Genomic DNA, 24337 nt, shown 5'->3' on the forward strand with positions numbered 1-24337 from the left:
TTTTTTTAGTAGAGATGAGGTCTCACTATATTGTCCAGGCTGGTCTCAAACTCCTGGGTTCAAGTGATCCTCCCACCTCAGCCTCCTGAATATCTGGAACTACAGGTGTGCACCACCATGCCTGGCTGATTTTTTTTTTTTTTAGTAGAGATAGGGTCTCACTACATTGTCCAGGCTGGTCTCAAACTTCTGGGCTCAAGCTGTCCTCCCACCTTGGCCTCCCAAAGTGCTCAACTTGTAGGCATGAGGCACCACACCTGGCCTCATCTCTTTATTTATTCTTTTACATGACCTTATGAGTTTCTACTGTTTAGCAGGCTAACTGGCCAATGTATGAGACTTGTGAAGGGTGTGTCATAAGAACGTTGCAAGTTACCATATTCGCAAAAAATGTAACACATTATTTCCCCATGAAACAATGACAAAATAAAACCTGGTTCTTTTAGTTATGGGTTGAATCACTGAAATATGAATGGGCAGCCTCTTTGATGATGCTGTCATATCCAGCCCTTATCTATATAAGTCTCAAATTCCTTCGTACAAATACTACTTTTGCCACTAGCCCATCCCTTAGCACCATGATATGATTTGGCTGTGTCCTCACACAAATCTCATCTTGAATTGTAGCTCCCATAATTCCCATGTGTTGTGGGAGGGACTTGGTGAGAGGTAACTGAATCATGAGGACGGGTCTTTCTCATGCTGTTCTTGTGATAGTGAATAAATCTCACAAGATATGATGGTTTTATAAAAGGGAGTTCCCTTACACAAGCTCTCTTGCCTGCCACCATGTAAGACGTGACTTTGCTCCTCATTCACCTTCTGTCATGATTGTGAGGCCTCCTCAGCCATGTGGAACTGTGAGTCAATTAAACCTCTTTCCTTTATAAACTATCCAGTCTCGGGTATGTCTTTATTAGCAGCGTGAGAACAGACTAATACACATCATTTCACCCACCAGGACCTAACGCACTTACCCTTCTCCCCATTAGGTATGTCTCAACCTGACAGCCCCAATTTGGGGTGTTCTTTTTCCCTACTTACCTTTCTTTCTCTTCACGTGTATTTACTTATTCAGATTCTTCATCTCACTAACCAGTCTTGCAGAGCAGCTTTCAAGCGTTTGTATCTGCAGATTTACAGCCACTTGGGATTACTCTCTGCCCTAGGTATAATCACCAAATTTTAAGAGAAGTTTGCTTTTTATAGTCTGGGAAGGTGATGATGTCCATTTCCGGCATGGAAAAAGATGTATAGTTGTTGATCAGGGACAGGATAGGAAAACTGGATAGTAGAATATTTTAAAGACTATTTTCACTATTTTATGCAATGATTTTTAAGACTATCAGAATGAGATTTATTTAAATGTGAGTTCAAATTTGGTATGTAGTTTTTTGTATTATTTTTAGAACCATACTTCCGCTTTACTACACAGATAATGTAGTATTGACTGTATTAACTGGTTAACACTGAAGTTGTAATTTGCAAAATCAAACTGTGATACAACTTCCAAACCCATTCCTTTCCTAGGTATTAATTGAAATATTATTTGACTATGCCAGAGTTAATTTATGCCTTTAAAAATAGCATGAAAGATAACAAAAATAAAACTGTATAAAAAATTAAAATAGGCCGGGTGTGGTGGCTCACGCCTGTAATCCCAGCACTTTGAGAGGCTGAGGTGGGCGGATCACGAGGTCAGGAGATCAAGACCATCCTGGCTAACACAGTGAAACCCCATCTCTACTAAAAATAAGAAAAAATTAGCCGAGTGTGGTGGCACGTGCCTGTAGTCCCAGCTACTTGGGAGGCTGAGGCAGGAGAATTGCTTGAACCTGGGTGGTGGAGGTTGCAGTGAGCCAAGATCGTGCCACTGCACTCCAGCCTGGGTGACAGAGCGAGACTCCATCTCAAAAACAAACAAAAAAAAGAAGTTAAAATAATCATACCATTTTAAAATGACTCAGGATTCCTTTATGTTTGTGCTGCTTATAGGTAAAAACAATACATACATGCATATATACATATCACTCCCTCTAGAGAGAACAGTTTATCTTTCTAGACTTTTTTTCTAAGCATATACAGACATACATTAAATTTGTTTTATAAAAATGGTACCATACTCTGTGTGTGTGTGTGTGTGTGTGTATACACATTCTTAGAATTTGCTGTTTCCTCTTAAGTATACATCTTTTTTTTTCTTTTTTTTTTGGAGGCAGAATCTCGCTCTGTTGCTCACTTAGCCTCCTGAGTAGCTGGGATTACAGGTGTGCACCACATCTGGCTGATTTTTGTATTTTTAGTAGAGATGGGGTTTCACCATGTTGGCCAGGCTCGTCTCAAACTCCTGACCTCCAGTGATATACCTGCTTCGGCCTCCCAAAGTGCTGGGATTACAGGTGTGAGCCACCCTGCCTAGCCAATTATACATCTTTGAATACCTATCCATGTTAGGAAATACAAATTACTTTATTAGAAAACCATCTTTGGGTGAAGATATTCTCCTTTACAAGAAGGGCTCATTTAAAAAAAAAATTTATTTCTGTCTTGAATGCAGTAGTTACTCAGTGTTTGGGTGAATTAATCAATAAAGGGAGTCTATTGGCATTATCATTAATTTTTAGCATTTCTGAGGAAGGTTTTCCTTTCAGATAAGATTTTTGTTCTCAGATGAATAAAATGATGACTTATGGTTGTAAAGAATATCACGCAAGATCCAATCTGTAATCTCTCCACTGTTCTAACCATAGTGACTCCTGGGCTTCTTTGTGATTGGGCATGGTCTACCTCTGTGGTGCACATTTCACCCTCACAAAGGCTAACATAAAGAATGGGGAATTATCATGAGAACCTTTGTGGCCAAAAAGGAAATGGAGTCTCGTGGAATTCAAGTAAAGTCATTGCCATGACACTGTTACTTTAAGGAAATTGGAACTTAAGATTATTCTTAAGGCACCTTTAGGGACCTGCCAAATCAAATATTGCATAGGCATAATTCAGTTATTCTCCTTTTGTCTTACTTTTTTCTTTTTTTAAATTTCTCATTGGTTTCCTTACCTCTTTCTCTGCCTTCCTGCTTTACCTTATCCTTAATTGTGACTTGCTCATGGTCCCTTACTTCTACTTCATCTCTTTCTTCTGTCAGTCCTATCAAGTCTCTCTGCCTATAGTTGGATTCCTTCTATACTTTTGGAAATATTTCCCAGTATCTGCCTAGAGTCAGATTTTTTCCATATTGCTAAATTTTTGGAAATGAAATTCTGACTCATATTAATCCTGTTTCGCTAGAGCTTTTTGTGCCAGACCCTCAGGTAGGCTGCTAGTAGTACATTGGATGGCTTCCCATCCTTCAGTTGGCCATCCTGCCCAGTCAACTGTGAACCAGGAACAAAAAGGACAGTTATCTGGAACAAAGAATGGGTATTTGAGCTTGTTCCCTCAGCAGGAATGTTCCCTCAGGCCAGCCTCCGTCAGAGTAGTCAGTGGTTGTAGCAGGCACCATGGTTTATGAATTTATCTGATGTGGCCATTAATCTGAAACTATTGCTAATTTGGAAAGCAAAGCTAACGTAAAACAAACAATCATGTACATTATATTTTCATAACAGATTCCTTGTTACAGAAGCAACATTTACTAGTTGTAAGAACATTTGAAAATACCGAGACCAAAAAGAAGAAAATAAAACCTTCCCAGTTCCCTAGCAGCCACAATTTTCTGTGCATTGTTCATTAAGTGCTCAGTGTGTAATAAGACCCAAAAGTGCTGCAGAAATTTAGAAAACCAAAGGAAACTATGAGTAGGAGAGAAGTAGGTGATAAATATGGGGAACAAAGAATTTGAGTCAAGCCATGAAGGATACTTAGGATTTTATCTATAGAGAGCAGGACATTCTAATAGGGGTGTAACAGAAAAAGACACATAAGAGAGAGTCTGGGCTGTAGATAAAGCTTTGAGAGGCTTTTGACTAGGGTTTGCAAAAATGTATGCCTAGTATTGACTGTGGTATAAAGAAATAGGCACTCTTTCCTATTGATAGGGACATAAACTGGCAAAATCAAACGTTTAGATAGGGCAATTTGGCAAGTTATGTTAAAATTTAGAGCATGCTGACACTTTGATCTAGAAATTTTATTTCTAGGAATTAATTACACAGATACAGCCATGTAAGTATGCAAAGATATAGATGTACAGAGATCTTTTGTAAATTGCAATTATTCTTTTCTTGAAAGTTTCATAAAACTTACCAGCAGTGACATCTGGGACTGGAGTTTTCTTTATGAGAAGAATTTTGAAGACTGATTTGATTTCTTTCATGGTTATTGGGCTGGTTAGAAGTTTTATTTTTCTATGAATTTATCCAGGATTTTTAGTTTTCAGCTGGAAAGTTAATCCAGGTACCTGGCCTGCCATTTATTATTTCATATTACAACAGTGTTGAATTCAAATCTGCATCTTTGAGTTCAAATTTGTATTTTTAAAAATGCCTCCATAATTTTAAATCTGAACGATAAAGGCTTAAATGAAACAATTTCCCATTTCTTACTAACATTATACACTTTATTTTCCAGTTACAACTTCAACGACTACCACCACCACTTTCACCACCAACACTACTACCACAATCACCAGTGGCTTTACTGTGAACCAAAACCAACTGTCATCAAGAGGGTTTGAAAACCTTGTACCTTATACTTCAACTGTTAGGTAAGCCTATTTATTTAAAAACTTGCATGTGTTTCATTTTATTTATCATGTACAAGACATTTGCTTGGATAACTTTAGAATAATATTTGAAAGTTAGCTAAATGATTGAGTTGAGGGAACAGTTAAGAGAAAGATTTCTGTAGCTTAGGAAGTTGAATAACTAACAGCACACCTTTGCCTTCTGAATATCATTATAATAGAATCATTACTATTACGAATAATAGCTACCACTTATTGTGCAATTACTGTATGTTTGGCAAGATGACAATGCATTACAAGCATCATGTCATTTATCCTCACAGTAACCCTATGAGGTAGGCAGTATTTTCATTCTCATTTTGTAGGTGAGAAAACGAGAGCATACAGAGATTTTATAATCTGCTCATAGTTGCATACTTGTTAATGGTTGATCCAGGATTAAAATTCAGGCAGTCAAACTCTGGATATACAGGCTCTGGAGCCTGTATATGATGTTTCTCTCTAGTATTTGTTCATTTTTTAAGTTAAGCTTTTTATTTTGAGATAATTGTAGAGTCACATGTATATGTAAGAAATAATACACAACATTCTGTATGGTCTTTATATCATTTCCTCCAGTGATAACATCTTAACAGTAATATAGTATAATATCACAACCAAGATATTGATATTGCTACAGTCAAAATTCAGAACAGTTTTATCACTACAAGGATTCCTCCTGTTGCCCTTATATAGCCACACCCACTCCCCTCCTTTCCTTGACCCTGAGCAACAATTAATGTTCTCTATTTCTATAATCTTGACATTTCAAGAGTGTTGTATAGATAGAGTCATATATATGTGACCTTTGGGAATTGGATGTTTTATTCAGCATAATTCCTTGTGATCCACCCAAGTTGTCATGAGCATCAATAGTTTGTTCTTTTTTATTTCTGAGTAGTATTCCATGGTATTTTGGATGCACCATGGTTTGTTTAACCATTCACCTGTTGATGGACATACAGGCTGTTTCCAGTTTTTTTGATATTATGAAAAAAGCTGGTGTGAACATTGGTGTACATGTTTATTATGAATATAAGTATTTCTCTGGGATAAATGCCTAGGAGTGCTGTTGTCGGGTGGTATGGTGGTTACATGTTTTTCGTTTGTTTGTTTTGTTTTTTAAGAAACTGTCAAATTCTTTTCCAGGGTACTGTGCCATTTTACATGCCTACTAGCAATGTATGGGTGATCCAGATTGTCTGCATTCTTGCCAGAATTTGGTGTTGTCACTATTTTTTATTTTAGCCCTTCTGACAGATGTGAAGTGATATCTCATTATGGTTTTAATTTGCATTTCCCTGATGACTAATGATGTTGAAAGTCTTCTCACATGTTTATTGCCATCAGTAGAGCCTCTTTGGTGAAATGTGTGTTCATATCTTTTGTCCATTTTCTATTTGGATTATTTGATTTTTTTACTGTTTGGTTTTGAGAGTTTGTTATGTACTCTATATGCCAGTCTTTTGTCAGATATGTGGCTTATAAGTATATTCTTTAACTGTGTAACTTGGCTTTTCATCCTCTTAACAGGGTCCTTTTGTTGTATCAAAACCTTTAATTAATGAGTTACAATTTATCACATTTTCTTTTAATGAATTGTGCTTTTAGTGTCAATTATAAGAAATCTTTTCTTAGCCCTAGATCCCAAAGATTTTCTTCTGTGTTTTTCTAAAAGTTTTATAGTTTCACATCTTACATTTAAGCTTGTGATCCATTTTGAGTCAATTTTTATATAAGGTGTGAGGTTTAGGTCAAGATTAATTTTTTTTTGTCTGTGGATGTCGAGTTTTTCTAACATCATTTATTGAAAGACTATCTTCCCCCCAAATTGCTTTTGCACCTTTGTCAAAAATCAATTTGTGTCAAATGCTTTTTCAGCCTCAGTTGATAGTCTTTTAAGATTCTGTTTCTTTATCTTGGTGAAGTGGTAGATTACACTGATTGATTTTCAGATGTTCAACCAGCCCTGCATATGTTAAATAAATCCCACTTGATCATGGTGTATAATTTTTTGATACATTTTTAAAAATTTGGTTTCCTGGTATTTTGTCTGAGGACTTTTGTATCTAAGTTCATGAGAGATATTAGTCTGTAGTTTTCTTCTTCTTTTATGTCTCTAGTTTTGATATCAGGGTGATATTGGCTCTATAAAATGATCTTAAAAGTATTCTGTTTTCTGTTTTCTAAAAGAAATAATGTAAATAGGGTTATTTATTTACTTCTTATTATTATTTTCTGAGACAAAGTCTCACTGTGATGCCCAGGCTAGAGTGCAGTGTCAAGATCTTAGCTCACTGCATCCTCCACCTCCCATGTTCAAGTGATTCTCCTGCCTCAGCCGAGGCCTCCTGAGTAGCTGGGATTACAAGCTCCTGCCACCACATCCAGCTAATCTTTGTATTTTTAGTAGAGACGGGTTTCACCATGTTGGCCAGGCTGGTCTCGAACTCCTGACCTCAAGTGATCTGCCCGCCTCGGCCTCCCAAAGTGCTGGGATTACAGGCGTGAACCACCATGCTCGACTAAAGGGGCTTTTAGGCTAAAGGGGCTTTTAAATTACAAATCAATTTCTTTAGTGGTTCTAGAACTATTCAGGTTATCTAGTTAATCTTTGATGAATGTGTGGTTTTTAAAGAGTTGGCCCATTTTTTATGTTGTTAAATTTGTGAGTATAAAGTTGTTCATAGTATTTCATTATTGTCCTTTTAATGGTTGTAGGGATATTCCTGTTTCATTTCTGATATTAGTGGTTTGTGTCTTTCTTTTATCAATTTTATTGATCTCTTCCCAAAGAGCCAGCTTTTGTTTAATTAATTATTCTCTATTCTTTTCATGTTTTCAATTTCACTGATGTCTACTCTATTATTTCCTTCCTTCTGATTGTACTGCGTTCATTTTGCTCTTTTTCTAGTTTGTTGAGGTGTGAACTCAGACTATTGATTTGAGACTTTTCCTATTTTTTAACATACACATTTAGTGCTATAAATACCCCACTCAACACTTCCTTAACTGTGACCTACATATTATGTTATATTGTGATTTCATTCAGCTCTATATACTTATTAAATTTCCTTTGTGAATCCCTCTTTTACTAATTTATCATTTAGAAGTGTGTTGTTTAATTTCCAAGTGTTTGGAGATTTTCTTGTTGTTTTTTCTGTATTTATCGCTACTTTGATCCCATTGTGGTATTAGAATATGCTTTGTATGATTTTAGTTCTTTTATATTTATTTAGGTTTGTTTTGTGGGTGGGTATACAGTCCGTCTTGATGAATGTTCCATGGACATTTGAAAATTGTGTTTTCTGCTGTAGGGTGGAATGTTCTATATATGTAAATTAGATTCTGTTGCTTCACTGTAATTTCAGATTCTGTATTATTGGAGTCTTTCTATCTAGTAGTTCTTTCAGTTGTGGAGAGTGGCTTTTTGAAGTCTCCGCCTTTAATTGTGGACTTCTCTATTTCTCCATTTAGCTCTATCAGTTTTTATTTCATGTATTTTGAGGCTTTCTTGTTTGGTCGCCTACACATGTAGGATTGTTAGCCTTCCAGATGCCTTGATTCCTTTATCACTATGTAATGTCTCTCTTTGGTTCTAGTAATTTTCTTTGCTCTGTAGTCCACTTTATTTGATATTAATATAGCCATTTCTTTTTAAAAAATGAAGCTTGCATTCTTTCTATTCTTTTACTTTCAAACTGTGTATTAATATATCCTTGTATTTGAAGTGAATTTCTTATAAACAGTATATTGTTGGATCATTTTTTATTCGCTCTTCCAGTCTCTGTATTTTATTGGTATGCTTAGCACATTTATATTTAAGGTAACTATTCATATGTTAGAGCTTAAATCTGCCATTTTATTTGTTGCTTCTGATTTTTGTTCTTCTCTTTCCTTTTTTTACTCTGCCGTCGGTGGTTTGAATATTTTTGGGGGGTTTCATCTTGTTCTGTTAATAGTGTTTTTAAGTACATTATTTTGTATAGTTTTATTACTGGTTGCTCTAGGTATTCCAGATACATGCATTACTTACAACAGTGTAGTCATACCACTACACTGTGTGGGTGAAATACAGAAACCTTAATTCCATTTAATTCCTTTTACCCTTCTTAGCTTTTAAGTATGGTTGTCTCAGCCATTTCTTCTGTGTACATTGAATATCACATCACATGGGGTTATAATTTTTAGTTCAGCCATCAAATGATTTAAGAAACGAGAAGTAGAATAGTATATTTACCCTTGTCTATACCCATTTTGATATTCCTTCCTTTATATCAGGGGTCCTCAACCCCTGGGTCAAAGACCAGTACTGATCTGTAGCATGTTAGGAACCGGACCACACAACAAGAGGCGAGCAGCAGGTGAGGATGCATTAATTACTGCCTGAGCTCCGCCTCCTGTCAGATCAGACATTAGATTCTCATAGGAGCGTGAACCCTATAGTAAACTGCACATGCAAGGGATCTAGGTTGTACACTCCTGATGAGAATCTAACGCCTGATGATCCTCCTGCAGGCCCCTCCCACCGTCTGTGGAAAAAGTGTCTTCCACAAAACCAGTTCCTGGTGCCTAAAAGGTTGGGGATCGCTGCTTTATATGATATTCCAAGTCTTCTGTTTTCATTTCCTTTCTGTTTAATCTTCAAGGGTAGGTTTGCTAGCAACAAATGATCTTGATTTGACTTTGTGTGAGAATATCTTTATCTCCCCCTTCATTTCTGAAGGACATTTTCACCAGATACAGAAGTCATTGTTGACACTTTTTTTTCATTCAGTGCTTGGTTTTAGATGAGAAATCTACTGTCATCTAAACTGATATTCCTTTTTAAGTAATGCATTTTTTTCTTTCTGGTTGCTTTCAAGATTTTTTTTCTTTGTCTTTAGTTTTCAGAAGTTTAATTATTTTGTGTCTTAGTGTGGATTTGAGTTATTCTGTTTGGAGTTTGTCCAGCTTCTTGAATCTGTGGGTTTATATCTTTTGACAAACTGAGAGTTTTCAATCTTTTTTTTTTTAAATACGTTTTTCAGTCCCATTCTCTCTTTCCTCTCTTTCTGGAACTCTTATCATACAAATGTTACTTCTTTTATTATTGTCCTCCAAGTCCTTGAGACTTTTTTCATTTGTTTCTGCAAAGTTTTTCTTTGTTTTTCTGTAAATTCTATTTGTCTGTCATCAAGTTTTCTTCTTCTATCCTCTGTTGACTGCATTCTCTTATCAAACTCCTTAGGTGAGCTTGTTATTTCAGTTATTTTACATTTCAGTTCTATATCTTTCATTTGGTTGGTTTTCATAATTTCTATTTATCTGCTGAGATTTTCTATTTTTTCATTTGTTTTAAGAAAATTTGAAATGGCTTGTTTGAGCCTTTTTTTGATGGTTGCTTTAAAATTCTTTTCAGATAATTCCAATATCTGATACCTCTCAGTGTTGGCATCTGTTGTCTTTTCTCTTTCAAGTAGTGGGTTTTCTGGGTTTTGATATGATGGGTAATTTTTAAAATTTTATCTTGGACATTCTGTCTATTATGTTAGGAAAGTCTAGGTCCTATTTTCATCTTTTTTTTTTTTTCATCAAGCATCTCTTTATTGACATGTAGTACAAGGGATGGGTGTGTTTGTATGTTCAACTTCCCACTGGACCTTACCTACACCACTCCAGCAAAAGTGGAGCACTTATTCACATGCTGTCTCAAGGCAGATGGGTGGTTTGGAAACTCTGCTTCCCGCTTAGCCTCACTGACTCATCGCTCATGAAAGGCGAACGTTGCATGCTACCACTTTATTGCTAGTAAGTGGAGATGTAAGCTCAGCTCCCAGCTGGGCCCTGGAGCCCCCAGATCAAGGGGAAGTGGAGGACTGACTCACACTGCTTAGTTGCTGCAGGTGGAGGCAGAATTTAAGCTTCCTGTTGGCCCCACTGACATAAGGGGAGGGAAGAAGCATGATGTCAACTACTCTGTTTCATATCACTTCATTCAGCCTCCTTGGTTGGTATGAAGGCTTAGCTCTCTACTGGGCCCAGCTGACACAGGCTCATGGGAGAAGGGGGACAAAGTACTGACTAGGCATTCTTTGCCCTACCTCATTTAGTCTTGGCTTTGCCAGTGGATGTGGAGGTCAAGCTTCTCATTGGGCATTGCTGACCCCATGGATGGTAGGAAGTGGGATCCCTACAGGTCCTTACTTGAATTACCTTGTTCAGTTGTAATGATGCTGGGTGGGTATAGAGATTCAGCTCCCCACTGGGTCTCTCTGACACCAGAGGCAAGAGGTGAAGCCTAATGGTGACTAAACCCTGCCTCTTCTGCCTCACTGAGCCTTGTTGCTACTGGGTAGGAATTTAGGTTCAACTTGTCATTGGCTCCCACAGAAAGAACCCTGGTGGAGGAACTGGAATTGTGCCTGTGTCTTCCACTTAGGGAATTGATGATTACCTTCCCACTGAGCCCTGCTGACACTGCCACAGCAGAGGAATCAGCATTGACTGGCTCTGCTGGCCAAGGGATCAAAGATTAGCTAGTTACTGAGCCTTTTTTGATACCACTTGGCAGGGGAATCAGAGTTCTGCATGGTTCTGCCCAGTGGGGAATGCCCACTCTCTTGTGGATACTACTCAGACAGGGAATGGGTCACTTTGACTAAGAGCTGGGAGAGAGAGAATCCTATCTCCTTAGCTATGCCTACCCAGAAAGGAGCTTCTGTCATGCTGAGCTGGGATGAGGGGAAGAGAAAGAGCAGATTATGGCACAGACTTTAGCTATTCTTGCTGTGATTTAGTAGGTTTCTTAATAAATCTTTATTTACTATATTCCTCTAGGATAATTTCAAGTGACTTTGAGGGGTTGTTTTTTTAAATCATCTTTACCAGTTATGTTTGTTTTCTTGGGGTGCAGGTACGGGAAACTCCTTACATGCTGTTTTCTTCTCAGAGTCCTCCTGAGTTCATTTTTAAAATCTGATCACACTTTTTAAAGTATGATTATTGGATCATCCTGCATCCTTTTATGTTTTAGTGTAGTAGCAACTCCTTTGATGACATATGGTCACCTGGAGGGTCTTATAAATGAGTGGAACCTTGAGCTGGAAGATCAAGAGAAGTACTTTCTTCTCCAGGCCACTCAGGTCAATGCTTGGGACCGTACATTGATTGAGAATGGTGAGATGGTAAGAAGATGTTTTCATTAATCTACCTATATTGTGCAAGTATTTACAGATGAACATAAGAACATAGACCTGTGTTTTGTGGTTTTCTTTGTTGTTGTTGTTTTGTTTATGTTTTTGTTTTTTGAGACAGGGTCTTGCTGTATCACCTAGGCTGGAACACAGTGGTGCAATCACAGCTCACTGCAGCCTCAGTCTCCCTGGCTCAAGCAATCCTCCTACCTCAGCCTCCTAAGTAGCTGGGACCACAGGGGCACACCAGCACCCCCAGCTAATGATGTGTGTGTTTTTTCAGTAGAGATAGGGTCTCACTGCATTGCCCAGTCTGATCTCAAACTCCTAGGCTCAAGTGATCTTCTTGCCTTAGCCTCGCAAAGTGCTGGGATTATAGGCAGAGCCACCATACCCAGCCCTGTGGTTAATTTTCTATTCCAATATTGGTGAGCAGTTCAAAATATATTCCTTAGGTAATAAGTACCCTGAATAAAAGGAAATCTTTCATATTTGAAGTGTATTTGAGAAAATTAATATTGCTCTAAAATTATTATATAAATTCAAATACTTATATTGTTGTATTCATATTTCTCTTTATAGATTAGTATTTTACATGGAGAAGTGAACAAAGTGAAACTGGATCAGAAAAGGTAGAACCTTAGATTTCCTTGGTTGAAAGATTAAAGACCTATCTTTTTATTCAGTGTTTTTTTTCCCTCTATAGTTTGTTAACTCTTCTTTTTGTCACTCCAAATTCCTTTCATCAGCCCTTTTATTAACTTACTTTATTCAGGTTGGAACAAGAATTGGATTTTATCCTGTCAGAGCAGCAGGAACTAGAATTTCTGTTGACTTATTTAGAGGAGGCTACGAGCAACCAGAGTGAACTTCATTATCTGCAGGATGCAGATGAGGAGCGTGTGAAGACGTAAGTAACTGAATAAAGATTGAAGAATGGGGCAGGACTTACATATTATGAGAGCATTCCAGGAACAGAGGGGAAAAGTCGAATTGGAAGGCAAAGAATACAAATCGGTAGAAAGGGACAAGCTTTTGTAGTTGACATTTATCAATTTGTTTGACTGTTTTCTGCTTATCTTTTCTGGATGCTTGTAAATGAGGAAATCATTCTGGCAATTTTGTTTTATAGCATTTTGTTTATTGTTATTACTGTCAACCTTATGCATGTTCACTGTAAAGGTTTTGTATTTGTCAAATTTGTTCTTAAATTAGAAGTACAAATTTTATGTGTGTGGTGTCATGGTATTGTGGGATATTTGTGGTATCCTCTTTATGTTGATTCTGCTAAAACTAATGTTCATGCAATTGCTTTAGTGATAAATCATTTGCTATTTTAAAGGCAATTTGTTAATCTGGAGGCAAACTGTATAGCTTTCAAAAATGGAGTGATTTTGTCAGTGTATTAGGAGGGCTATATTTTATTTGTGAACTCTTCAGTCTTTACCTTCCGTCAGTACAGTGCCAACGTTTCCAAAGTAACTTTATTTCTCTGGAACTGAGGTTTGGTAGTCTGTCAATTTATTAAGTATTAGAATTTGTATGAATGAACAACATAATCTAGACTGAGACTAAATGGGACACATTTTATCAATGACTTATTATGAGTTAAGACTGGGCCTATTTTTAACATGCTTGCAAGTTAACTTTTTTGTAGGAGCATTAAATGTGGTAAGTACAACTAATCTGTATTAACCTAAACCAGTTTCTGCTTTTGTATTTCAACCTTTGTGAATTTTTCTTTTCTTTGTATTGCTTTCTATGCATTCTATCATTTTTTTGAAACATATAGAGTTACATTTTTGGCCATAAGATCCTAACTGTAGTTTGAAGAAATCTTCATGACATTAGTTCCTTTCCAGTTGCTCTTTTGTAGTCAGATATATATTCAAGATGAAGTCTTGCTCTGTTGCCCAGGCTGGAGTGCAGTGGCACGATCTCGGCTCACTGCAACCTCTGCCTCCTGGGTTCAAGCGATTCTTCTGCCTCAGCCTCCTGAGTAGCTGGGATTACAGGCACGTGCCACCACACCCAGCTAATTTTTGGTATTTTTAGTAGAGACGGGGTTTCACCATGTTGGCCAGGCTGGTCTCGAACTCCTGACTTCATAATCCACTCTTCTCGGCCTCCCAAAGTGCTGGGATTACAGGCATGAGCCACCACACCCAGCCCAGATTTATATTGTGATGAAATATTTACCAGAATCTTCAACAATCTAGGCAACCAATTCTATGGCATAAGTACTATGCCATAGAAAGGCAGTAGATAGTTGTTACCTACAAATCTAATTGACTCTTTAAATCTTTATACACATTAAGGTTGAAAGATCCTCTGGCCACTTTAATTCTTATAAACATATTTATTGACTGGGTCGTGTGTGCGTGTGTGTGTGCGCGCGCGCGCGCGTGTGTAGTTTGTGTGGAAATCTTGAGAATTTAGGCAACTAGTGAACTTAGCAGATTTGTCTATCTTTGATTATCATGAAGCTCATTTCTCAAAACATCTTTTTTGCCTGATGGAGTACATTTATATGAGGTTTTATTTTGCAAATTTGTGTATTCAAGATCATTGAAGACATCTCAGCATTTATTGAATATTGCCAAACCCTAAATAACTTCTCTTTTGTATGTAAATGTCCTGTAGGTGTATTTTGACACCTTAAAGGATTCATTTGCTCTACAGATCCCCAGGGTATTCACCTGGAGGATAAATAGATGATGATAAAAATGGCAAAGTAGATAAAAGCCTTCTCATTTGGAGTCTTTTTAGAATATGGTAATAATAAGTTCACAAATGCTGCATCCATGAAAATATATCAGTGGTCATAATTGAACTCCACTGAAAAGATAGGGGAATTAGGGCAAATCCAATTAGCAGTGTCATGTTTATATGTCAACAAGAATAGGTAGTGGAGAAAACACTTTTTGTTAATCCCTTTATTTTACTTGCCTTTTCAGTTACAGATTAGCAGAGCGTATAGATGCTCAGCTGAAACAAATGGCCCAAGATCTCAAGGATGGTGTTAATCACCTGAATACATTTGAAAGTTCTGCTGACACTACTGATCCGGTGTGTTTACTGCTTTGTGTACTTAGACAACCAAGATTTAGTATGAAATTAGCATTCAGCCAGGTATGGTGGCTCATGCCTAAAACCCGAGCACTTTGGGAGGCCGAGGCAAGAGAATTGCTTTAGGCCAAGAGTTTGAGACCAGCCTGGGCAACATAGTGAGACTAGCCTGGGCAACATAGTGAGACTCTGTCTCTATAAAAAATGAAAAAATCTATCTGGGCATGGTGGTACACACCTACAGTCCTACTTACTCTGGAGGCTGAGGTGCTATGCTTGCACCACTGTGCTCTAGCCTGGGTGACAGTGAGATCCTGTCTCTAAAAAGAAATTAGCATTCTGTGGTTCCTTTAAGCTAGTCCCTTTCATCCATCTTCTATAGTGTTTCTTCTTGCCTCTAGAGATATGAAGCCCCTTGGGTGTGGTTAGTGGAGCAGGAAACATTTAGAGGCAGAAAAGGTTGTGAGCTTTTTGTGGTTATTCCTAGGAAGGTGAAAATATTACTCTTCCCTAAGCTGTCATGGTTTTCTCCCTTATTCTTCACATAACTAAGTATGTACCTGTATTTATTTTTCTGTTCACTTATTAGCCAGTTCATTCTTCTTTTTACATATTTGTTTACATACTCATGTAAGTGTTAGTAGGTATGCTTGTGTCTGTTAAACACAACCAGGCAATCCTTAATTTATGATTAGATTGTATTTTAACATTTGTTAGGCTGACTGTTTGAGACTTTACATTTTTCTATAGAAACTTGGTGAAATATGGTTATTAGGTTTATACCTGCCCCCATAGAATACTACTTAGCTCATAATAAATGTATTGTATCAGTGGAATTACAGCTGAGGCTCCAGTTAGAGTTAAGGTGCTGTGAATTAATTTGGCAGTAAGAAAGAATTGGTTTTTTTTTTTTCTTTCTCTATACTCTGATCAGAGTTTATTTCCTGTACCTTTCCCTGTTGTCTCAGCAGCTAAATGGAGTCCTCGTTTTCCCATTCCCACTCTGTGGCAGTAATAGTAAGAGGGATCTCCCACTGTGCTTTCTATCAGTTAAATATAATTAGGAGTGAGGCCAGGATCGGGTAGGTGAAGATGAATGACATATATATAAGTGGTGATTATTCTTTAGTAAGCTCTTTGTTCAATTATATACAGACAGTTCTTTATCTACATACACATTACCATTTTTTAATTATAAAGATACAGTGTGTTATAGCTGAGAAAGTATTAGAATTTTAAGTCGTTTAATCTCTCTGGGTCTTGGCTCCTTCTTTTGCAAAATGTCAAGGATAGACTAAATGATCCTAAGTCCCTTCCGGCTATAAAAATTATGCCATTCTCTACTTTGGGTGAATCTAAAGTTGAACAAAGACAAATATAAATTAGTCTGAAATTATTCATGACACCATGTCCCTGTGTTCACACAGATGATCAAGAGTTTACAAAATACAGATTTTCTCTTAATGAAATATTAGATTACCATTGTAATTCCAAAACTGAAAATTGTTTTGTTGTAATAGAATTTTGATGCATAGGTAAATATATGCAGATTTAGACACTCAGCAGAGCTGATTTCTAGTTTCTCCATGTTGAATTAATATAAGTGGAGTGTTCTCAAACAAGTAAGTAAAAGGAGATTATAATTCTGTCTTTGTCCATTTTCTCTACTTCGCCCTGGATTGTTTTGTTTTATTTTAGTAGTGGGTAGTAAATGGTTTGAGTCTTTTTGTTTTCCTGGCAGGGGTGATTGGGATGTTTAAGATGAGTCAATTAAAGGGTAATTGCTGTTTGATTGCAGAATAAAAGAAGAAAGAGATCACTGACAGCCCTTTTTGCAGATAGCATAAATCCTTGGACAAGAAACGGGAAAAACATTTTCTGAACAATAATATTCCTGTAGATAATTTATTGTAACCAGATTAACAAAGCTTTATTACTCTGGGTCACATACTAGGGAAGAAAAATAGGAGCTATGTGTTCCAGTATTCACGGTGATGAGATTTATCTTTTTTATTCCCCCCTTTTTTGTGAGCGGCAATGGGAAAGACCACCTAATGTCTAAAAGTTTTATTAAGTAAGTTCATATTATGCACTGTGTTGTTCAGTCACATTTTCTTACAAAATCCATAAGGAAAATTAAGTCATCTATATTACCAGTACCCTGATAATATACTGGTGTATTTCTTTCTAGTCTTTTTTGCTATGCTGCTAAAAATACTTCTTTTGTTTTAAAGAGTACTGAAAACTAAATAACTTTTTGTATTCTGTCTTCACTTAACATTCTTTCATGGTCTTTGCCCAAAATTTTAACCATTCTTTGAAATCATAAGTTTTAATGGTACTACAGTGTTTCATCAGGGTTGACTTTGCCATAATATACTTAATCATTTTTTGCTTGGTAGAGATATTATTTCCAATCTTTAGCCAATATAAAATAGTCCAGTAATCACCACTTACATTTAGATTTGATTATCTACTCTGGATAGGCTCCTGGAAATAGAATATACTGACTGAGTCAAAAGGTATGAATATTTTAAAGCTTTTGATATGTATCATAAAAATTTACATTTTGAAAGGTTGTGTCAATTTATATTACTATTGGCTATATATGAATGTACCTATTTTTCCCATGCACTCGATAACTGACTATGACCATTTTTAAAAAATTGCTGATTTGGTTGACAACTGGTGCTATTTTTAATTTTTTATGTGAATTCATTGTCTTGTGAAATGTGTCTTAATGTTCATTATACTGGGGCAGTCAGTTTCTTATTAAATTATAGGTATCCAATTCCTGATATTTACAAATAATTAATTTGAACCAATATATAAAGATAATGAACATTGCAAATATGAATTAGCAAAAAAAACACTGAATTAGTAATTCTCAGTCCATTTCTTACCAGAAGAAATTAAAAGTCACTTCCTAATGTCAATTTCTTATGTTTATTTTTTATTTACCACCTCAGAATAATCATAATCTAAAAGTCTTATATGTGTTTTCAGCTCTACCAGATCTGCAGAATTCTGAATGCCCATATGGAGTCTCTGCAGTGGATTGATCGGAATTCAGGTGGGAGTTTGCTTATATGCCACTCTGTGTATTTATTGCAAGTAGAAAATGTGATACATGTCAGTTGTATGCTCCATGATCAAACTCATATAAAAGCTGTTGTATGGGTGTTGCTTAACTCACAGTATGTGTATTTTAGTTCTGAAAAACTGTAATTCCTTATTTTTTTAAATGAAATACACATAGGATAAACTAGAAATTAATGAAAATAGAGGATGGATAGCAATGGGGCACATAGAGTTGGGATAGAAGCAAGACTTCTATGAATATGCCTTTTTATACAGTTTTGACTTGGGGACCATATAAATGTTTTACATACCAAAAAATTAGAATTAAGTAAAAAATAATGGGAAGGAAGACAAATACTAAAATTGAATACATACTGAAACTAAACAAACCTACATAACTAATTTATAACGATCACCCAGTTCAGATAACTTTTGAACATAGTGTTCTTGATGATGCATCCTTCTAGGATGTCATCTTAAGGATATAAGGAACCTCAAGGAAATTTTAAACTTTCTCTTAATAGGTTTATTATTAGTTTCAGAATGATAATACCAGTATTACTACCATTTCACATATATTGAGAAATCAAGCAAAGCATATTAGTGATAATAGAAGTCAAGATTTTCATTGAAAGTCACAGAGATAAAAGTTATTTTTCCTCTTCTTTTGTATTTGCATTATAAATTTGAATGTAAGATATCAGTAATTAATTCCTGTTCCTTTGTTCTATACACAGAAATTGCCTAGAAGCAATGACAGATATACCCCAGTGGCAATGAGCACACCTAGAAGCTAGATCTTGGTTTCTAAATGCCATTCTCACTGAAAGGAACCAAGTCTTCTTGGGGAACTGTCTAATCTCATGCCTCAGGCTGGGAAAGTACAGAGTGAGCTTGGGACTTCTTGTGCAAGAAAGCAATCATTGTTAAGTGACTAATAAGGTTATATCAGGCCACAAGATTGTGCTTGAAGGGACTCCCACTGGCCACATTAAGATGGTTTGAACATCAAAAAGAATAGTAATAGTAACAGATTATAATAGATTGAGGGAAAATAAAATCTCATGAATCTATAATGATACTCCAAAAAACAAAGGAAGTACAGGAGAAAGTCTACAGAAGCATGCCAGCTAATTATTAAAAGGAATGATAAAATTAGAAAACTACCATTAATAAAACTTTAAACAGAACACTTTCATTAAGCTCACCCTCATCTTGACACCCTGCCTCATTCGTAAAATGTTCAAACTGTCATTTTTTGGCAGAAAAATATGATAGCAGAAAATGGACCAAATACAGTCTGTAAGTTGCTGAGTTAATTTTTTCAAAACAGCTTTATTGAGGCATAATTTACATACCATAAAGTTCACCCATTTTAGTTGTACAATTCAATGAGGAAAAGAGCCATTTTGCAACCCCAGCACGATAGTTGATTCAGGCAAGGATCATCAATGAATGCTAAAACCATTGAGTTTAAGATTGTTGGAGAACAGGATATTTATGTGGTCTCAAAAATATCACTCCGTAGATTACTGAAAAATTACGAAGGACAAAATGTGCCTTTACAACAGCTACCTAACATGTACCACTTTAATGAAGTGATCAAACTTAGCCTCTCCAATAGTAGGATAACTTGACTTTATGTGCCCCTTGATCTGACATGATAAGAAGTATACAATATCATTTATGTAGTAGTCTTATCAAAAATGTTTAAGTTGAATCTAATCATAAGAAAATAATCAGATATTCCACGTGTGAGACATTCTGAAAGATGATGTAATATTCTTACCCAAAATGTTTAACTTGAATCTAATCTCTAGAAAATAATCAGACAAATTCTATGTGTGAGACATTCTGAAAGATAATTGGCTTAGATTCTTCAAAAAGTTTGTTATGAGAAAAAAAATTTGAAACAAACAAAAATAAGTGGATAGTCTTAGATTAAAAGAAGCATAACATTCAAGTCTGCCTTCTTAACCTTGATTAGGTACTGATCAAAACTAAAAAGATATTGTTTAGAATATTGGGGGATTGAATATGGACTGTATATTAAATGATATTAAGGAATTGTTTATTTTACTAGATGTGATAGTTATTATGATTATGTAGGAAAATATCCTTATTCTTAGAAGATTCAGGCTATGTTATTTAGAGAATTCTCATGTCTGTAGTTTACTTTCAGCAAAAATTTGCCAAGAGAAAGATTTAGCAATTTGTGGCAAAATATTAACAGTGGGTTAATCTAGGTAAAAGGCATTCATGTGTGTGTTTTTTACTATTCTCTCAACTTTCCTATGGACTTAAAAATTGGGGGGCAGAAATCATTTTTATAGACTTTGCTTAAATATGGAATATAATGAAGCCTAAGGAATTAAGACAAATAGGAGCTGATTAACCAGAGTTACTACTTTTAAAGACGTGGCCTTAAAATAATACAAATTTTATTATTTGGCATTCTAGATTTTTCATTTTCTGCATTAATAGAGGTCATCAACCATGAACTTCTTCAGCTTCTTTACCTTTCAGACATACCTATATCATCATTCATCTTTACTTCCTTCTCTCCTGTGTTAAGGAAAAAATATTCTATCCATTTTGAAACTGTTTTGAATTATCAGAGGGAGGTTAAATTCTATATCACTTTAATATTTTTAAAAACTACCTGATGGGGAGAGGTTTCTAAGTCAGATAGATATGGGTTCAAGTCAAGGCATTACCACTTAATTATTGTGTGACCTTAATTGTTACTTAATCTCTCTGAGTCTGTATCTTCATTTTTAAAATGAGGGATAATATGTACCTGTTAGGGGTTCTGTAAGGATTAAAAGAAGTAATGTCAGTAAATGGTAGTGGCAGAACTGGTTACTGATTCAGAATTTACTATGTTTATGAGGTCAGGTAAGAGAAAAGAAGGGTCATGTGATTCAAAAGGTAGCTATTAAATTGAATCTAGAGAAGGCAGTTCCAGGTAGATTATCACCAAAAACCAGTTACCTAGACTTACCTAGGCAAGTTATAAGAACTGCTGAGATGTGAGAGTGTCAGTAACTAGAAAACACTGAGGAATGAGATTAAACAATGCTTGGCTTAGTTGTCTTCCTGTCGCATGTTTTTCTACAGTGATCAGTGCTTCTTGGGTAGAGTTGAGGAAGGTGTTCAAAAGTAATTTGGGCTGTAGAGAAAAATTATAGTGATTTTTTTCTCTTGGCAGGGATTCTCTTTATCAAAAATGAAATCTCAAGGCTTTCAGCCAGTGTTTCCTTAATAAAATTAAGACTGTTAGCATTGAAAGGGACTTACTTTACTTAAATGGAGAAACTGTGGCTCAGAGAGGTTGAATGACTTCTTTAAGAACACACAGCTAATTAATGGTAGAGCTAGGACCAGGATCCAGACTTCCTTATTATCAGAATGGTGTTCTTTCTTCTGGTATGCTCTTAAAACAACTGTAAGGTAGGACCACTGAATATAAAAACAAATCTTAGTCATGTACCTAATAGTAGAGGACAAAGGTTATCAAAGTATGATAGTACTTTGGATAGGATATAAGTTCTAGGTATCTGGGGAAAGTTCTAAGTCAACACAGGATAAAAAGAGAAAAACAATGAAGAGTAATGATTACTTGGAGTTACTTTTTTGCTAAAAATTCATTTGAGCTGGAGAGGCGATGAGATTTCATATTGGTTCTCAACTGAGACAAAGGAGGCCATGATAAAGAATGAGAAAAGAAGACTGGTATTTCTTGACTCTGTGGGCTCCTTTTTGCCATTCCCACCCAAGAAGCCTTTCTTTTTCATATCAGGAAATGACAAGATGAAGAAATTGAGAGTGGCAGGGTTTAATTATGCTGTCTTAACTGAGGTTGTTTTTTGTTATTTTATTTTGTTTTTTAGTAGTTAATTGAATCATTTATGCTGAAATGATCTGTGGACTGAAAAGTTTTAAGAGTAAGCTCAATGAATCCATTTATTCCTACTCAAATAATAGTTATAGAAAAAATAATAGATGTGTTATTTTAACAATACAAATATTATAGTTTTTTACTAAAGAGAAATCTTCAACTTGTATATAGTCAAATCTTTATTTTAAAAGGATTCTGGGAAATGTTTTGATAATTTAATATCTTTAATTTTAATACACATTTTTTCCATCATAAAACATGACAACTGTTGCACTAAGAGGATCACATATTTAACTAAAAAGTTGGCTCTTTAAAAGTGGTTTGGAGGCTGGGCACTGTCTCTCATGTCTGCAATCCCAGCACTTCAGCGATCCCAGGATGGATCGCTTAAGCCCAGGGATTCGAAACCAGCCTGGGCAACAAAGTGAGACCTCATCTCTTAAAAGAAAAAAATAACTGGGTGTGGTAGCACACACCTGCGGTTCCAGCTACTTGGGAGACTGAGGTAGGAGGTTTGCGCTTGGGAGTTTGATGCTTCAGTGAGCCATGATTGCATCACTACACCCCAGCCTCAGTGACAGTGAGACTGTGTTTAAAAGAAAACGTGGTTTGGAAATGAAACATTGCACTTTAAATATGTTAAAATATTACATAAAAGTCCAGTCAACTTTTCAATATCCATGAATAAGTTACAGAGAACCAGGCCCCTTTCTTTCTCTAACTTATATGATAGGTTAGATAAGTGATGGGACTCAACTAGAAAGGTGTCAAAGTACTAGATAATTGAGTTAAGGAGTGTCTGAACATGTGTAGGCAATGATCAATTTTTACATTTGATATTTCCCTCCTTTGTTTAACATTAACTATGCCTTTTTTTCTCCCGATCAGTCTAGATAATTGGGAGTTAGTAGTACTATAGTGGAATACCAGTTTCCCCTCTTGTTATTCTCTTTGTAAAAATTTTCAACATTATTTTGAGGTTGACTTGATGGCAATGCTGCAGTCACACATCTGTCTTCTGAGTTGGTAGTCACTGAAACTGCAGCAACTCCAGTTCTTCTGGGACCACTTATGACAGAATTGGCAATCCATCTGAGCCAATTTGTTACTAGTTTTAAGTATATGGTGCTACTTCTCTTAGAGAGGCGACATGGGGTGAGGGATAGGCATTTTCTGTTTCTTCATATACCAAACCATAATCATGTCTGGTAATATTTATCAAACACCCCAATAAAGGAGTGGGCAATGGAAAAATCTTATACTTGTAATTATTTGAAAGTTCACTGAGTATTTTCATGGCATTTTACTTCTTTCATAAAGTATCCCAAAGCTTCAAGATGAAAATATATTTCATCCATAATTATTGCAGTCTCTTAAGGAATAGAACTGCATAATTATTTAATAGCTGCTCACAACATTTAGGCTGCTGTTCAGGGCAGAGTTACTCCTTACTATAAGCACCATAAGGGATTTTGTAATATTTCCAAAATACAGTCCCATTAGTACGAAGCCGAATGGCTATGAACACCTTATTTTTTTTTATGTAAAACATTCTTAGTTGTCTCTCACGATTTGACTAACTCTTGCAAAAAATGTCATAGGATCATTTTAGAGAAGCAGTTTTGTGTGGTATATCATAATCATACTTTATATTTATCCACTGTTAATATTTATTGTCTGAGGGTATTGTTTTAAATTAGATATTTTGGAGTTGGATTTTTTTAAGAAGCTTTGGTCCAGACAAGGAAGATTTTTAAAAAATACATATATATGTATTTTTTGAGACAGGGCCTCACTCTGTCACCCAGGCTGGAGTGCGGTGGCATGATCTTGGCTCACTGCAACCTCTGCCTTCCGGTTCAAGTAATTCTCCTGCCTCACAGCCTCCCAAGTATCTGGGACTAGAGGCATGCACCACCATGCCCAGCTAATTTTTGTATTTTTTGGTAGAGACAGAGTTTCATGGTGTTGGCCAGGCTGGTCTCGAACTCTTGGCTTCAAGTGATTCACCACCTCAGCCTCCCAAAGTGAGGATTACAGGCATGAGCCTCCACACCCGGCCTAAAAATATTTTTATTAATTACTTTCATCCCTCTCATATCTGAAGAGTGTCAGATGCTGAGATGCCAAAAGATGCCTCTGATTTCCAATTAAAGTGCCTTCTTCCTGTTTTGTCTTCTAGAATAGAATCTGATTTACTGAGCAAGGTTGTTTCACTTACTTCGTCTTTTTCTTTAATTCTTTGGGAAATCTTGGTGGCATTGGTTGATTGGTGAGGTCATCTCTTGCGTTCTTGAGTATAATGTTCCACTTCACATACTTGAAAAGCGAATGCCCTTGTTCTGCCAGAGATGTGGTAGCAACACAAAGACATCTCTGTTTGTGAGG

At 36.1% G+C, this 24337-nt stretch overlaps 1 protein-coding gene across 1 annotated transcript in view; it reads left to right on the forward strand.

Annotated features, from left to right (window-relative positions):
* NUP62CL (nucleoporin 62kDa C-terminal like) overlaps positions 1 to 24337 on the forward strand; it is a 92310-nt gene that overhangs the window by 48684 nt on the left and 19289 nt on the right. The window contains exons 4-8 of the mRNA XM_011970447.1: positions 4570 to 4705; positions 11739 to 11889; positions 12481 to 12530; positions 12674 to 12808; positions 17974 to 18040. Coding sequence (XP_011825837.1) covers positions 4570 to 4705; positions 11739 to 11889; positions 12481 to 12530; positions 12674 to 12808; positions 17974 to 17998 — 497 coding nt within the window. The 3' untranslated portion in view covers positions 17999 to 18040. The remainder of the gene's footprint in view (positions 1 to 4569; positions 4706 to 11738; positions 11890 to 12480; positions 12531 to 12673; positions 12809 to 17973; positions 18041 to 24337) is intronic.

This window comes from Mandrillus leucophaeus, unplaced genomic scaffold, assembly GCF_000951045.1.
Source record: "Mandrillus leucophaeus isolate KB7577 unplaced genomic scaffold, Mleu.le_1.0 Scaffold949, whole genome shotgun sequence".
NCBI classification, from domain to species: domain Eukaryota; kingdom Metazoa; phylum Chordata; class Mammalia; order Primates; family Cercopithecidae; genus Mandrillus; species Mandrillus leucophaeus.